General features: G+C 48.3%; 1 protein-coding gene and 1 long non-coding RNA gene across 3 annotated transcripts in view; one reads left to right on the forward strand and one right to left on the reverse strand.

Moving 5' to 3' along the window:
- LOC140608131 (uncharacterized) lies at window positions 1-15,470 on the reverse strand. The gene is made up of 3 exons (XR_012010148.1): window positions 15,058-15,470; window positions 8,515-9,081; window positions 1-3,462 (listed from the first exon to the last, which is right to left on the reverse strand). It is a non-coding gene; the product is annotated as an uncharacterized lncRNA (long non-coding RNA).
- SERP2 (stress associated endoplasmic reticulum protein family member 2) overlaps window positions 7,900-17,192 on the forward strand; it is a 21,083-nt gene continuing 11,790 nt past the window's right edge. The window contains exons 1-2 of one of the 2 annotated variants that reach the window (XM_072782993.1): window positions 7,900-8,283; window positions 12,496-12,568. In XM_072782993.1, the coding sequence (XP_072639094.1) occupies window positions 8,200-8,283; window positions 12,496-12,568 (157 nt within the window). In that variant the 5' untranslated portion in view covers window positions 7,900-8,199. The remainder of the gene's footprint in view (window positions 8,284-12,495; window positions 12,569-17,192) is intronic. The other variant, XM_072782994.1, reaches the window with a different exon arrangement.

Consider the following 17,192-nt stretch of genomic DNA (forward strand, 5'->3'; position numbering starts at 1 on the left):
TTAAAAATGGTAATTTAACTTTTAATTTAGATCAAAGAAAAACAACAAAGGCAATTAAATGAGGATTTACATTGTCATCCTTCTTAGACTCCAGGGTCACACAACTCAGAATATGTACATGTTCTGTGCACCTAACAACACAAGCTGATGTGCACTCTGAATGAATGAAATACAAACTCGACGAAACACTGAATATTTACTGTGATCACTATCCAAACCCCCCAAATCCTCTCAGTCTCCCATTATCTTTTCACTTAATACCCACTGAATACCTCGCATTTGCCATAATGACAGCCTCTGGGAATATCACGCTGAACATCCATGGTCTATGCCACCAAGGGGCTAACAGTTTAGGAAAAACAATTTCTGCGCAATAAGGATTTTTTATAAATGTAAGTCCTCTTTCTCCAAATTGTTTAGAGCATTATACTAAATATAGATATATCTTGCTACAAATAATGAAGCTGAGGAAACAGAGCAATATTATCATTTTTAAAGATGTAAGTCTGTCGATAATTCACCATTACCGTCTTTAAATCCAGAAATGGTCAAGAATATTGCCTCTCTGTTCATTTTCTCCTCTAGTCTCTGTTGGGATTCACAGACCATGGAAAGGACTAACCTTGATGAAAGAGCCAGCAAAGCTCATTAACTACTTAGTAGACAAATTCATGACCTTGGGCTCATTAACATAGCGCTCAATCTAACTAGTAAATATAAAGAAACAAAAAGAAGCAACACTATTTACTCAGGGTTGTTTGCCCAATGCAACTAAGAAATAATGGACTGAACGAGCTCATATACATTATGGAAGGAGCATACATTGACACAACTTCTCTGGAGGATAATTTGGCAATATCCATCACAGATTTATGTGCGTAACCTTAGGTCCAGTAATCACACTTCTAGGAAGTTCTCCAACAAACACATGTGTGCATATTTACAAAAACACATATACAAGGTTGTTTATTGATTCATAGTGGAAAAAAAAAACCTAGAAACAATCTAAATATTCATCAATAAAGGGTTGGTTAAATCAATCATTATATACCCACACAGTGGAACACCGTGCAACCATTTAAGATTGTAATCAATCTTGATATAATGATGTAGCTCAACCTCCAGAATACACTATCAAGTGAAAAAAAAACAAACACAAGGTACAGATCATATTGAAAAAAAAATGGACTATTTGGGATTTTTAAGGAGGGATTAAAAGGATTTTGTAAATAGCTTCTTTAAATATACTATACATGAATAAGCATACACACATGTATGTATAAAATGCTCTATGCATGCGTGCTCGAATTTGCGTAGAAAGACACGAAGGGGTTCCTTTGAACTTAAAGTCAGAGGCAAAAAAGACCAACTCTTCTCTATATGCCTTTGATATGGTAATACTTGAATTTCTTTTTTTCAGATTTAAAAATAATTAAAAAGAAAAAAAGGACCCAGAAATATTGTCCACAGGTTCTGTCTCTCACTTCAAGGGCTTCTCGCATTCATCCTGAGTTACCGCATTCATTAGTGTTTAAGAACCTCAAGAGGGGGGCACTGGGTGTTATGCTATATGTTGGCAAATTAAACTCCAATAAAAAGAAATTAAAAAAAAAAAAAGAACCTCAAGAAGACTCCAAACCACCTGAAGGCGGGTACTGTGGTTCATCATCTTGACTCTCCTTGGGCAAGTTACTTAACTTCCGTAGACCTGTTGCCTTAATGGTGTAGGTAAAAGCGGCAGCTGCCATTTATTATGTGATCACCACGGGTCCAGCCTCTGTGCTCAGTGCTTTTTTTAAACATTTTTTTTATCATCTCATCTCAAAACAATCACATCTAATAAACACTCTTGCTCTTCCCATTTTGCAGATTAGAAAAGAGGCATATTAAAAAAAAAAAAAAAAAAGAGGCCCATCACTAAAGTACGAAGTGGAGGGCCCAGGATTGTTTGCTCCCAAGGTCCACATCCTCACAGGGTTGTGTAAGAAGTGAGAAAGCGTAAGGAAGGTACTTGGCAGTCTGGCTCTTTAGGAAGCACATAGGAAATGTTAGATATTATCAGTGATGTCATTTCTTCCCTGCCAGGAAACTCTTCCACCCATTAAGAACATGCATCCAGTTGAACTGAAACAAGGTGACTCTGTCCTGGAAGCACTGGAATCTTAGCGGGGGCACAGTCATGAGTGATGCACAGCCATAGCGGGAGCTGAGACATGTGGAAGAGCCTCACGTCTCTGCAGCCACGAGGGGACGGCCATGGGGAGTCATCAGGGAGAGAACTGCATGCAGCAGGGCAGGTGTTTTCCCCTTGGGATACGAAGGTTTTGCTGCAATTGATAACAGACGTGGCCAGCCGATTACAGAGCGGAGATGGGTAATCACATCTTGCATTTGGAGGCTTAATCTGATCACCTCTGGGGTCAAGGAATGACATAGTCATCAGAATGGTTAAAGTCTGCTTGTGCCACCCCTGATGGGCCGAAGTTCAAGCCTTGGAGGTCCAAAATGGAATTTATCATGCACAAGTGTGCATGCATGCGTGCTTGCGTGTGTGTGTGTGTGTGTGTGTGATTTATTTTTGTGTACGTATAAGCTGCTCCAAAGCTTGGCCCTGTCACCCTGGCTCCCTCTTAAGTTTACCTGGTAAACGTTTCTCTTGAGAAAATGGAAAGCCAAGAGGCCTCAATTTTGCTTTCAGTTCTGCTACAGTTTTCCTTGCAATTCCTGGGCTTGAGCTCACTTGTGAAATTGGGGCCGTCTCCCACTGTTTACTTCTTTGTCTCCGCCACACAACTGAGAGCTCCCTGAAGGCAGAAGCCTTCTATCAACCATTGAATTCTCAGTGTCTAAAATAGTGTCTGGCCTACAGTAGACACTCAATAAACACCGAACAAATGACTCTTGAGCTTCCTTCCAGTGACAATGTGGCATGATTCCATGAAATCATAATCAAGTGCATTGAGTTGATTCCAAGGCATGCAGCAGATAACACTGGCTGTCAGTTCTCTTTTTATTTTTCTCTGCTTCCTATTGAGACACCTTCACGAACATTTGCACCAGAATATAACATGTACGAAAGGAGATGATGTTGAAATCTGCCCAATTTTTCTCTTCTCTGCCAGTACTGGGAATGGTTTGGATGAAGGAGAAACAAAGTCTTAATTTGAAGTGTTGGTGATTTGCTGGTTTTATGTAAGCAGTTGTGTCTGCCAATCATCCCCATTCATACTCGAGAACTGGCTGCCCACACTTGTCACCAAGGCCTCTAGACTTAGTTCCCCTTGGTGAGGAAGGACCTCTGGCTAACAGTGTCTGAAGGCTTCAAGAGACATGACAATCATTCCAGATTTGGAAGGGGAAATGACCAAGCCAAAACTTTCTGGGTTTTGTTGTTGTTGTTGTTGTTGTTCATTTTCATGCACATGAGTCAGGGTTATTGGATGTAAACAACACAAAGAACCTCTGGTCAATGGAAGCAGAAGAGGAGTCTAAGAATTTCAGGTACCACAAAATCAGTGGGTTTCACCCCCACTCCACCGCCACCACCCTCTCCACTGCTGAATGCTGCTTGCCTCTTGGGTACCCCACTACCAGGGTGAACAGTACCTTATCCTTTTGTTTTTGTTCTTTTTGTTCAAAATTCAAAGCCCCAAACGGAGAATATGATTGGCCAAGCTGGGCCATACCTCCCAGCCAAATACAGGCACACCTCAGAGATACTACAGGTTTGGGTTCCAGACTCCTACATTAAAATGAGTATCACAATAAAGTGAATCAAATAAGGTTTTTTGTTTCCCAGGGCACAGAAAAGTTATGTTTACACTGTACAGTAGTCTATTAAGTGTGCAATAGCATTACAACTAAAAAAAAGTACATACCTTACTTTAAAAATACTTTATTGTTAAAAAATGCTAACCATCATGTGAGCTTTCAGTGAGTTGTACACAGTGATCACAGATCACTGTAACAGATAAAATAATGGAAGAGTTTGACCATTTGCGAGAATTGCCAAACTGCGACGCAGGGACGTGAAATAAGCAACTGCTGTTGGAAAGATGGCACCCATAGACTTGCTGGACGCCGGGTGCCCACAAATCTTCAACTTGTTAAAAAAAATCATAATATTTGCAAAGCATGAGAGAACAAAGCACAATAAGATATACCATATCTGTCCCATTGGGCTTCTATATTGGGAAAGAAGGTCCTAACTTGCATGCAGTCGGGGAGTCCCCCAAAGAGAAAAGAGATTTGCATGCTGGTCAGCCACAGAAAAATGACAGGTGTGCACTACTTCACAAGTCAAGTGTAGCATCTGTACACTTTGATAATACATCATTTATAAAGGTGTGTGAAACCTAGAGTCTACAGCCGCAAACCTAGTACCCTAAGTGGGGCAGACTCATGATTAATGTAGGGAGGGCTGGTTAGGATTCTTGCTCTAAAGGTCGAAAAAATTACTGGCCAAAATTAAATTTTAATCATTTAGCAGTTTCCTGCTACGTTACCCAGGGCCATTTTAGAAGTTGTGGTTGAGCACCGCATGCTACCGGCATGTTATAAAATTCCTGCTGCCAGCATGAAATAACCCAAGGGAACTTTTAACTCTTGATCAAGTTTCCATTCCTCTCCTAGGTCTCCCACCTCAAAAAAACAAATAATAAAATAAATAAAATAAATAAAATAAAATAATAAAATAAAATAAAATAATAAAAATAAAAATAAAAATAAAAATAAAAAAATAAAAATAAAAATAAAAATAAAAATAAAAATAAAAATAAAAATAAAAATAAAAATAAAAAAACAAGACAACCCAGGGCCTTGCTCCTTCTTAACCTTGTGGTTACTCCGGAACTCTGGGGACACACCTTCAGACCTTGGCCCCAGCTTCCCTGCAGAAAAGCCTCTGGGACCAGCCAGCTCAACCTCTAGTTCAGGTCCAGCCGAAGGCTGAGGAGAGGCAGGGACAGAATCCAAAGGGGAAGGGAAAAGCTTTCCTAGCAAATAATGCTGATGCTCAGGGGCCATAAAGAGGACTGAGATCCACAGAGGAGCAGGCCTGAGTACGGTGGAAGTCACAGCAGGTTGGCTCCCCCCAAATCAGGAGCAATCTCTCCACCCAGGACCTTGAAAAGGTGCAGCAAGGTCCCGCCCCGCAATCTCTTGCACACATTTACTTGCACAAGTACATAAAGGCAGGTGGGCAGGGATGTGCACAGTGCAGGCAAACACACACTCACATCGGAAGTGACTGTCTAGCAATAATCCAGTACATTCCATATAATCATGTTGAGGGATAGTATGCATGTACGAAAAATAGAAATGATTTATAAGTAGACGTGATAACATTGTCAATAAACTGAGAGAGAAGAGTAAGTGGCCGCACGGTTTGTCTAGTACGATTCTGTTTGTTTTTAAAAAGGAAATACGCAGGCGGGTGTATGAATGAATAAAAAATGCTGGAAGGGTAACCTAGGACCCGTGGGAATTAGTGAGAGAGAGAGACAGAGAAAAAAAAACAAAACAAAACCTTCAGTTTTTACTGTATATATCCGATTTCTGTTGGCAGGTTGACTCTGAGCGTGCAGGCTACACATAAATTAAAACAAGAAAAAGGAGCAAAATTAGCCTCCACCAAGCAGGAATCAGGGGCCAAGAAGGAATTTTATTCCCCCAAACAAGGGGCTCACCTAAGGCTGTGGGAAGGCAGGCTTCTCAGTTAAGAACGGGTTTCAGGGGGGATCCCTGGGTGGCTCAGTAGTTTAGCACTTGCTTTTGGCCCCAGGGTGTAATCCTGGAGTCCGGGGATGGAGTCCCATGTGGGGCTCCCTGCATGGAGCCTGCCTCTCCCTCTCTCTGTGTCTCATGAATAAATAAATAAAATCTTAAAAAAAAAAAAAAAAAAAAGGATGGTTTTCAGCTTATAGGCCCAAAGGGACAAACATCTCTGTCTGTAGCTTTTCCTTACTGTCCCTCAGAGCCAGGTGTGTCCTCAACTCAGGGGGGAACTCACCCTCTACATCCTCCCCAGGCAGGTGCCTCAGGGAGAGGCACTTTCTGGGCTTGGGACCCTGGCAAGGCTCGGTGGACAGCCGGGGGGCGGGGGTGGCCCTCTCTCACGCGGCCCCACCAACAGAGCCCATCGTGACAAAGAGCGCGGGTCTTTTAAAAATGGGCCTGCTTTGGGGGATCCCTGGGGGGCTCAGCGGTTTAGCGCCCGCCTTTGGCCCAGGGAGTGATCCTGGAGTCCTGGGATCGAGTCCCACGTCGGGCTCCCTGCATGGAGCCTGCTTCTCCCTCTGCCTGTGTCTCTGCCTCTCTCTCTCTATGTCTATCATAAATAAATAAATAAATAAATAAATAAATAAATAAATAAATAAATAAATATTTTTTAAAAAAGGGGGGGGGGCCTGCTTGGTTTGTAGGCCTGTGGAAGGGTGGTGATGTTGGTGGGAACTACAGTGGAAACTTAACTGACTTTAGAAGAAGTAATGACCCGGACTTTACTAAATGAGGCTTGATGGCGGCCCCTTCTGGGCCACCTAGGGCAGCCCCCAAGCCGTCTGTGTGGGAGCTTGGATGACAGGCTGCAGGAGGAGGGGGAGGATGGCAGGGACCCTCTATCCAAGCAGGGCCCTACCGTGCCCTCAGGGAAGGCCTGGGGCGCAGGGCCCCAAGCAGGTTCCCCCACCACAGCCCACCCTCCAGACCTTGCAGGCCGTTCCCCCCCACCCCGTTCTCCACTCTTCTGAGCTGCTGAGAGCTAACCTCAAGTCTTGGGGCGCAAGGAAAAGTGAAGGGCTCAACGCCCCTCCCGGCCCCCCACCCCCGCCCCGGAAGCAGGCAATCTGCGGGCCCCAACACTAGTGCCAGTGAGTCACCCACACTCTAGCTGTCATCCCTGCGGTGCCAGGAACCTCCCAGTCCAGGTCCCTCGGGCTAAGGGTGGCGGGAGGAGCTCCAACCGCCCCGCGGGCGGGGCCAAAGGCGCGCAGGCCCCCCCAGCCCCCACACCTGTCTGCGCCACACCTGCCGCCTGCCCGCTGTCATTCCCCCGTGTGGCCCCTCGGCCTCCAGGGCAAGGCCACCCGCCCAAGTCCAGCCTCGCGCCCACTGAGCCCCACCCTCGCGGAGTTCCCGCGCTTTCGGCAGCGCTCGACCAAGGTCCTGCGGGGAAGGGGCTCCCGGGCGCAGGACCCCGTGCCCAGACCCCTGCCCCGGGGTTCTCGGGACTGTCCCCGACAGCAAGGGCCCGGCCTCGCCCCCGCTCTGCTTTGTCCTTTGAGGACCCCCCCACGCCCGCCCCCGTGCTGCCCCCCCACCGCCCCCTGATCGATCCCCACCTGGCAGGGCCCCCGCCCCCCCCCGTGCAGCCCGCCCCCTCCCCGTCATCCCAACCCGGCAGGGGGTCCCAGGTGCTGCCCCCTCCCCGCCTCCCTCCCCATCCCCACCCGGCGGGGCCCCGCGTGCTGCCCCCTCCCTCCTCCCCGCCCGGCAGGTACCCCCCTCCCCGCCCCCTCCTCCACCCCCACTGTGCTGCCCCCCTCCCCACCCCCCTCCGCGATCCCCACCGGGCAGGGCCCTTCCCCCGTACTACCCCGCCCCCTCCCCCCCCATCCCCACCCAGCAGGTTCCCCCCCCCCCGCGTGCTGCCCCCCTCCCCTCCCCTCCCCTCCCTCGTCCCCTATCCTTACCCCGCAGGTCCCACCCCCCGCTGCTGCCCCCTCCCCTCCCCGCCCCCCTCCCCACAGGTCCCCCCGTGCTGCCCCCTCCCCTCCCGCCCCTCCCCGCCCCGCCCCCTCCCCTCCCGCCCCTCCCCGCCCCGCCCCCTCCCCCTCCCCCTCCCCACCCGGCAGGTCCCCCCTCCCCTCCCCTCCCCTCCCCTCACCCCCTCCCCCCCCGGCCGGGCCCCCGCGCTGCGCTCCCGCCGCCCAGGTTGGGGCGGCCGCGCTGGTTAGGTAGCAGGGGGGACCGGAAGGATGGCGAGGAAGCAGCGGAGGGTTTCCTGAGATGAGAGATTACTTCCGTCCGGGCTCTGGCCTCTCCGGAGCCGGCTCGCGGGGGGCTGGAGCGGGGTGCGCGGGGCTCGGGGGCCGCGCCTGCCACCTGCAGCGCCCGCGGCCGCCCTGTCGCTGTCCCCGCCGCCGGGTCGCGGTCGCGGTCGCGGTCGCGGGGGCTCGTGCCGGGGGCTAGCGCCCAGCCATGGTGGCCAAGCAGCGCATCCGGATGGCCAACGAGAAGCACAGCAAAAACATCACCCAGAGGGGGAACGTAGCCAAGACCCTGGTAAGGCGGGGGCGGGCGGGGGCGGGCGGGGCTCGTCGCGGCTCCCCGGGCGCCCAGGGCGGGTGGGGCCGGGAGCGGCAGAGACAGCCCCGGGAGGGAGTGGGCCTTTGTCTCCGCGGAGCCCGAGAGGCCCATCCTCAGGGAGCAGTGAACCCCACTGCGGGGGGTTGACCCCCTTGACCCTTGGGTGCACGCACGCTTGCATGAATGCTGGGGAACGGAGGCCCTTACCATCACCCGGTCCGGCCGATCCCGGCGCTCCACCCTGGGCACCCCCCGCGGCGGGCTTTTCTCGGCAGCCCCTTTGTAAGGGCTTGTGCAAGTCCGAGGGAAGCGGGGTTCAGAGCCCCGTCTTCCCTCCATCCTGCTTTCTCTCCTTTGCCTCCTCTCCCGTGAGGCCTCTCCCCACTGGGCTCCAGTTGAAATGCGGCCCTACTCTTGTTCTCCATCCTGAGGGTATGATCCAGAACTTTGGAGATTAGATTAAGGCTTTTATAACTGGACTTGAAAGTAAAACCTGGGCCTCTGCACAGGGGGTTTCTTCTAGAGTGTCTTCAAGAGAAAATGCCAGGCCGCCGATTTGGGACATTCAGAGGCATGCCTGGGACCAGTTGTCGGGCAGTGTTGGTCTCCAAGCCTATGAGCCAAGGCGCCTGGAATCTATTATCCTAGACACTTAAGCGAAGTCCAGATGAAGCTTGGGGTTTGGCTGGAAGAGCTTGCAGAGCTGATGAGGCAATTCCTTTTAGCTCAGTAACTGAGCAAAACGCTACAGCTCCGATCATCACAGCAGGATTCCTACAAAACCAAGCAGAGAGACCTTAGGATCAAACTCTAGGATCTACCCAGAGCTTCATACACAGCTCCAGATTTAAGTTACAATGGAAATTCCCCCCCACACACACACACACCCCGGGTGTTAGATCATTTAGTGGTGACTGAGCAGTAAAATGCTACTATGCCACTGAATCCGAACCACTTTTCACATAGATCTATTTTCCCTATTTGGTTTTGCTCAGAAAAACAAACCTTGCTGTCCAAACTGACCTTGAAAAAAAAAATAAATTTTAATTGATGTTAAAGCACTCAGGGTTTTATGTCCCTGGGAGATCGCTTCGTCCTAGATATACAGACTAGCTGATGTGCTGGAAATCTCTAGTTGTGTGGTTTTTTTTAATGAACTGAGAAACTAAAGAACTAAGAAAATGATTAGCTGAACTCAGGTGACAAGTATAGGCCTGCAAAAGTAACAACACGGGAACCGATTTGGGGAGCCGATGTATCCATTAGGCTCTGTAGACTCAGTGTGGGCCGCCTCTGGCTTCTCAAGGCCATTAGAAGACCGTTGAGATCTGGGGGAAAGAAAAAGTTACTGTCTTCAAAATAAGGAAACTTAAAAATTGGGGGGAAATGTTTAGCTATCTAAAACATGGACTTAACGCCATTGGAACTCAACTCAACTTTCGGAGCTCCATTCATACTTGTTTAATCTATGATGAGTGAATATAAATAGGTTCTGCTATACCATGGAGTGGGCCCTTCCAAAGTGCCTGGCACCTATGAAGGTGTTCACACGGCCCTACTACATTCGTAATGAAAGTTTCCCAAACCAAGCCACAGTCTATGTTGATCTTCAGTTGGTTAGAAGACCTCTTTGGGTAACTTTATCGTAAACGGACCAGCGTCCAAAAAGATAAATGAAGTTCTCTTTCAAAAAGAAATACTTTAAACCCTAAATCTCATTTCCCTAATCACAGGTCAAACACAATTATACTTTGAAAGAAGTAACTTACAAGGGTGACTTGTTCCAGGATGACACTGGGGACCTGTGAACAGAGTCTAACTGAAAATTCAGAATAATCCTTCCGAAATAAACCCCTTCAGTTGTATGCAGATCCTTCAGAATTTCATCAGTTAACAGCTACGAAGTGAATGATACTCTCCCAGGTAGCAGATAAATCCAAGAAAGAAGGAAATAGAATAATCATTTTGTGATTATATAGTAGTAACTTCTCCAGAACGAAGGGGGATTCAAATTTCAGAGTTCTGAGTTACCCTGCTGGTGTATAATCATGGGGAAAGCCAGCCCCCGACGTTCCAAAGCCGCCAGAAGTAACAAACTTCGGTTTGAGATGAACCATGTCATTTGCAGGATTCTATTGCTTTTCCTTCCTTTGCCAGCCATAGATTCAGGCTTAGGTGAATTGCCCCAGTGGGACTGAGCTGGGTACTGCTTGCAAAAAAGAGGATCTCCAAGCTCTCAGAAAAGGACACATTGCTGTTGTTGAGCTCTGAGAGTCCTCCAGTAACATTGATTTATTGGCAAATGTCATCAAATACATTATTTGTGTTTTGTAGCCCAAGCTCTGCGTGTTGACAATCTGTGTTTTCCTGCAAAGGAACAATAATGGACTCCGTTTGGTATCCGCATTGGACCAGTAATTCATTTACGGGCTCCTAAATTCACTTGTTGGCTTTGCTTGAGACAGAGCTAAATGAACTTTTTATATAGCATTAGTGGGATGACAGCCACAGAACTGGTTTCTGGTCAACTATGACAGATTGGTAGGGCATTAATGTAAGAGGGTGGAGAGGGCTAAGTGCCACGCTCTGTTCAGGTAACTTTAGTTAATATCACTGTTATTTACCTGATCTGACCTTGATCTGGTGTTAAGTGCTTGTCAAGGCCAGAGAATTGAGGGGTTTTAATCTTTAGAGTCTACCTGCCAGTAGCACTTTCATCTGTACTTCTCCAGTAAGAGGGTGATAGGGATAACCCTACCACCAATTAGGAAGTATTTATATATATACAAAAAAAGTTCTTATGCTTATTCATTTTCCGATGAGCACTTATTGAGCACCTCCTGTGTGTACATCCTGTACCAGCCATTGCTGCACATTGATTCAGGAAAGCGACATAGTGCCTGCCCTCGTGAGCCGATGGTCTGGCCGAGAGACAGACAGTAAACACGTAATCCTGAGAATAAACAGATACGAACTCTAATACATGCTGTCAAGAAAAAGCCGGTGGCGATAGATAGGTGGTCAGTGGACCCACTTGAGGTAGAAGACAGGACGCTCTCTCAGAATGTAACGGGCAAGCCGAGAACCAAAGAATTGTGGCCCCATCTGTGAGACAACCAGTTCCCTAATTTACCTTGGGGATAGCCTCTTTTTGGCTCACACACAGGAAGAAATGGGAGTGAGTTCTTTATTTTTTTCACTCTGATTTTTACCCTTTTTATTTGAGAAACTCACCACTGTTTCGGATGCCCCCCCCCCCTCAAAAGATAGTCCTTCCATGGATCGATTTGATTTTAAGGTCCAGGCCCCACCTGCAAAGAGACCTAGGCTGTGGATGGTCATTCTTATTATGCCTGTGCTGTTGGTTTGAGGGGGGCAGGAGGTACACAGGGCCAGGTTCATGTGGGCACAGTAGTGCCCTTCTGCTCCCCAGGGAATGTAGAGATTTCCCCAAAGCATAAGCTTCACTGAGGTTCAGGAGCTTTGTTACAAAATGCTGCTTCCTTGGCAGAGCCACTCACGGTCGCCATGCCGCTTCTGTCGTTCCAAGGATTTCCATGGCATCCACTTCTCGACTTTTTTGGGAGGGAAGGGGGGGCACATAGAAGGTTTTGAGAAAATGGCTGTTCTGTGACCTTACTTGGAATCCACAGGTTCAGGAATTAAAGATGACTCTATCAGTGGAAAACACCCTGGCTCTCTAAGGGGGCAGTCCTAAATCCCAGCCCTTGCTCAAGCTACCAGACTTGGGGTGTCTCTTTCCCAACTAGAAGTGGGGAGATGATAATACGCCTTGCACAGAGCTGTGGGTGGTGGAAATAGGGGCTGGAGATTGCCCAGGGGAGAGCCTGGCATAGAGTGTGCCTTTGACAAATGGAGTAGTGTCATTTGGGGCTCCCAAATCACTGTATTGGTTTGTGTATTTGTACCCCCATCCATCCCCAGAATGTTTAAGCCCACCAAGTTCACTGCATTACAGGAGTAGAAATAAGGTTATTGATGAGCCTGTTCACACCTCTGTGGACCCATTACAGTTGGCTTTCTTCAGCTACTTCTGCCCACTGGGCATTAAGACGGGATCTGTCTCCCTCACCGTGGCGTCCCCAGCCATTAGTAGCGTCTAGCAGTACCCCACAAACGTTTCCTGAATCAATGAACCTAATCTTACTTTCCCCCATTCCCTTTCAGAGGCCACAAGAAGAGAAATATCCTGTGGGACCATGGCTGTTGGCACTGTTTGTTTTTGTTGTCTGTGGCTCAGGTATGGGTTTTTCGCTGACCTCACGGCCCATGTTCTGCTCTGTTCTTCAGAAACACATTTCATAAGTAAATAGACAGAAAAAAAAATATTGGTCTGGGATTCAAGTTAATCACTGCCTGAAGCCTTCATCTCGGTGGGTTTTGAACCAGTCTCTAGGCCGGCAGAGCAAATATGAGTAGGGACAGAATTGATATACTATCAAATCATAATCGTAAGATGATTACACGGAGCAATTAAGTCGGCTGTACACACTTGAGAGTTCAGTTAAACCTTTGTGTGAAAACGTGGCCTAAAAAGGGCAGTTAGAACAGAGCGGAGCACCTGTCTGCCCAAGATAGCTCCAGATTCCGGAGAAAGGGAGAGGCTTTCTGCCCTACAAGGAAATGAGAACTAGGGAGAACTGGGCCTTTGACCTGTGCCTCTTACTGTAAGTTCAGAGAGCTTTGCTTATACTCACGTGCAAACACACACACACACACACACACACACATACACGGGAGGCTTGAGCATGGGATCATGCAGTTGTTTCTAGTTGAATTCTGTTATTAGGAGTCTTGTAATCCCCAATCCCCGAGATTGGGTCTCTGCAATAGTGGTCAGTGGGGAGAAACGAGGTCATTTCTAGCGGGACAGGCCTTCCGAGGCTCCCGAGATCTCTCACTTACAGAAACAAAACTGTACCCCGTTCCCAAGGATGCAGCTCAATAGGAATCTTTTACCCATTACGGGGATCTCTCATCTTTAGCAGACGTTATCTAACCTCTGCTAGAATACTTCTGAGGGTGGGGGGCTCACTTCTTCAAAATACCTACCCCGTTTCTGTATGGCCCTAATTCTGCTAGAGACATCTCCCCTCTTTTGAACGACGCTGTGCTGTCTTCTCAGTAGTTCAGGGGTGAACTCCTAACACCACAAGGCATGGACTCGCTCTCTTCTGAACATCTTGAATCTTCGGCTCTCTCAAAGATGAGTTTAAACTCTGCCAACTAAACTCCTTCCCTACCTCTCTCAACCTCGCCTCATAAGATGTGGTTTCTAGACCCCCCCTCTTCTGGATGCACTTCATGACTTTCTTGAAATTTATAGCATTTGCAGCTGCAGAAGTCTAGAAATGGTGTGACTGCTCCAGAGGCAGTAGGATTGTCACTGACTGACCTTCATCCTGTCACTCTGTTTCTATTAATATGACCCGAGCTTCAGTTTATTTTCAACAGTCACAGCACATCCGAGACTCACATCGAGCTGATGACCAGCTCAGCACCACCAGGCTCTTCTTTACATAAATGTCCTGCAAGCTTCAGAGATGCATCTCCACACCTCCGCCCCCACCCCAGTCCCAAGTTGTCCCTTATCCCCATCACACATTGTCTTGTTTTATTCATGGCCCTCATCAACATATGACATTATTTAGTTCGCTTACTTACTATCCATTTTCCACCCCTGGGACATAAGCTCAGGGGAGGCAGTGTTTAGTCATCCACTAAGTGTGTACATTCTTGTAAGTATTTAGCACGTAGTGAGTGCTCGGTGTGTTGGTTGGATGGATCCGTGGATGTGTGGATGGATGAATAAAGCCAGATGTGGCCCATACTGTAGATATCCAGTTGACTTTCTTGGAGATCTAACATAAAGCTTCATGAATATTTCTATTAAAATTTTACTGTTGGTTGTCAGTTGTCTTTCTACAAGGGTAGCCACGAAGTCTAGAAACGTAAAAGAATATACATAATAAATGGCTTGCCGATACCACATTGCAATGCGCAATACGGTCAGTGACATGACGTGATATGCTCAGGGTCTCCCCCCATTAGCCGTGCATGGCTCAGAGCACTGTACACGATTACAAGGAGTATGGCCTGCAGAGTCTTCCGTTACGCATTGCCTCAGACGATCTGTCTCTGATTTTCAGCCAAAAACAGAACAAACAAACGTATGCCTTTAGCATGCCCCCAACACACACACACACACACACACACACAAATCAGGAAAAATAAATCCACATAAAAAAATAATCTGCATTCTCAGGCTTTATGGCCAGCCTGTAGATTGTTAGGTCTTGAACCTTGAGCCTTTTATCTAATCATCCTCCTCCGCCAGCTTTACAGTCTCTGAAAGCGCATAACTCCTCCGAGTCACTAGGAAAGTCTAGACACTGAGAAGCCTCCGGAACGCCATTAGGGACAACTCCCTTCAGGCTGACCTTGAACATCTCAGCAAGACGCCTGCAAACAGTCACCAGGTCTCGGGGGTCCCCTGTGTGCCTGGCCCTGTCCCAAGCGTTGGAAATGCAAACCCCTTGAGGAGCCTGCAGGCCCTGAGGGAGGCAGATAAGGAGGCTGGCAGTTGCACGTGGGGGGAGAGTTCCATGATAGCAGCGTGCCCAGGGTGCTTGGTGGGCGCGGATAAGGGATTGTCTGAGGCTCTTTGGGCCCGTGTGACAAAATCCCACAGACCAGGTGGCTTATGAACAGCAGCAATGTATCACTTACAGTTCTGGAAGCTGGAAGTCAGATCAGGGTACCGCATGGTCCGGTGAGGGCCCTCTTCCCGGTCCCAGACTTTTCCTGGTAGCCTCACATCGCAGGGGGGGTAAGGAGATCTGTGGGGTGTCTTTTACAAGAGCACTAATGCCGGGCACCTGGTGGCTCAATCCGCTAGGTGTCGGCCTTCAACTCAGGTCATGATCCCGGGGATCCTGGGATCGAGTCTCCCATCGGGCTCAGCAGGGAGTCAGCTCCTCCTCTTGCCCTTCCCCCCTGCTCATGATCTCTGTCTCTCTCAAATAAATCAAAGCATCTTTTTAAAAAAAAATAGTTAGGGCAGCCCAGGTGGCTTGGTGGTTTAGCGCCACCTTCGGCCCAGAGTATGATCTTGGAGAATCGGGTTCGAGTCCCATGTTGGGCTTCCTGCATGGAGCCTGCTTCTCCCTCTGCCTGTGTCTCTGCCTCTCTCTCTCTCTCTCTCTTTCTCATGAATAAATAAAATCTTTATAAAAAAAATAAAAAAAATAAAATAAAATAGTTAAAAGCACCGATCCCTCTCATGAGGCCTCCACCCCCATGACCTTACCACCTCCCAAAGCCCCTGCCTTCTACTGCCGCACTGGATGTTAGGATTCCAACAAGTGAATACAGGAGAACACACATGATCAGACTAGGGCAGGGACTTCCAAATCGTACAGGGCAGAGGAGAAAGTTCCCAGAGGAGGTGCCATTTGCACTGAGTTTTGAAGGACAAACCACCAGACAAAGGGAAGGTCATTCCACAGGAGGGAATGCCAGGTGACAAGGCTCCTAGGCTTGAAATCTGCTATATGCAGGGCTCAAGAATGGCCAAAGCCCTATTGAGGCATCCGTGAGCCCAGTCATCCTGCAGCCAGGGTTGTCAGGAACCTAATAGATACAGAGCCACTGTTTTCTTATTTTTGGCATCAAGATACACATTAAACAGCCCCCACCCAAACCCCAGTCTGCATCGTTAGGTAGCACAGAGGGCGGGTTCAGTCAATAAAGTCTCAAACCTGTGTTGGTTCTCAATGCCCATCCTTTTCAAAGGGCTTCTTAAAAACCTTCTCGAAATTGCATTTTAATTATAATCTTGCCAGGCTCTTGGTCTATATAGTAGGAACCGTGTCTCTTCCCACCAACCACCCCCCCGCCCCGAGTAAATTGGGACATCTGCTGACACCAATCTTTTGGAGCCCTCCCAGCCTCCATGCATTTTTTTTTCCCAGGGATTAACTACATTGGCTCTGTTATCCTTCCTGGGGGTTTGTCCAGGGGCCTGGGACGGGCGCTTGCAGGGCCTGGAGATGCAGACTCAAAGTGGCGGAGAGGACACCGCGATTAGGGACATGTCACACCGTCTGCCTTCAGGTCCCTTGCTCTTCCGGGGATGGTGCTTTAGGTCTTCCTCTGTTCCTTTTACAGTGAGGCTAGTTAGGAGTTGGGTCATCTCACTTTCTCTGTGTTCTGTTAACATGCTACCGTGATCCCTAGATAATGGGCTTCATCTCTTTTTTAATCATAACTAAAAATAATCCACTACCACCTTTCTCTCTCTCTCTCTCTCTCTCTCTCTCTCTCTCTTTTTTTTTTTTTTGCAAGCCTCAGCTCAAGCCGGGCACTGTTCTCACAAAAATGTGTCACTCTTCTCAACTTGTCCTTGGTACTGTGCCCTTCCTTCTATCTTTGTACGTGTTCTTTGCTATCCAAACATGTCATGAAAAAAAAAAAAAACACAGTAACTCCTTTAGATCTGTCCCTGTTGCCACCTCCCTGGGATTAGTCACGATTCAGCTCATCGTACGGAGCCTCCTGTCCCTCCCGAGCTTTTCCTTCGGAAGGTTGCAAGGCCAGTGTCTTCTCTGCCTGTAAAAGAATGGGATTTTCTCAGGTCCTCTGCTTCGTGCCCCAAGCCTCCCTGGTGCTGGGTGATCGAAGCTCCTGGTCACAGTGAGTGAGTCCACGTGGCTGGAGATTCATAGTTTGTATGTTTTTATACAGACAGGAAAGCTATGGAATCTTCCAAGATTGATGAAGGTGTTGATCCTGGACTTGATGCTCTTGAAAGACTCGCTCTCCTTACCCCACTCTGTTAACCCACTTTTCTCGTGATGCTTGGT

The sequence above is a fragment of the Canis lupus genome, chromosome 17 (assembly GCF_048164855.1).
Source record: "Canis lupus baileyi chromosome 17, mCanLup2.hap1, whole genome shotgun sequence".
Lineage (NCBI taxonomy): Eukaryota > Metazoa > Chordata > Mammalia > Carnivora > Canidae > Canis > Canis lupus.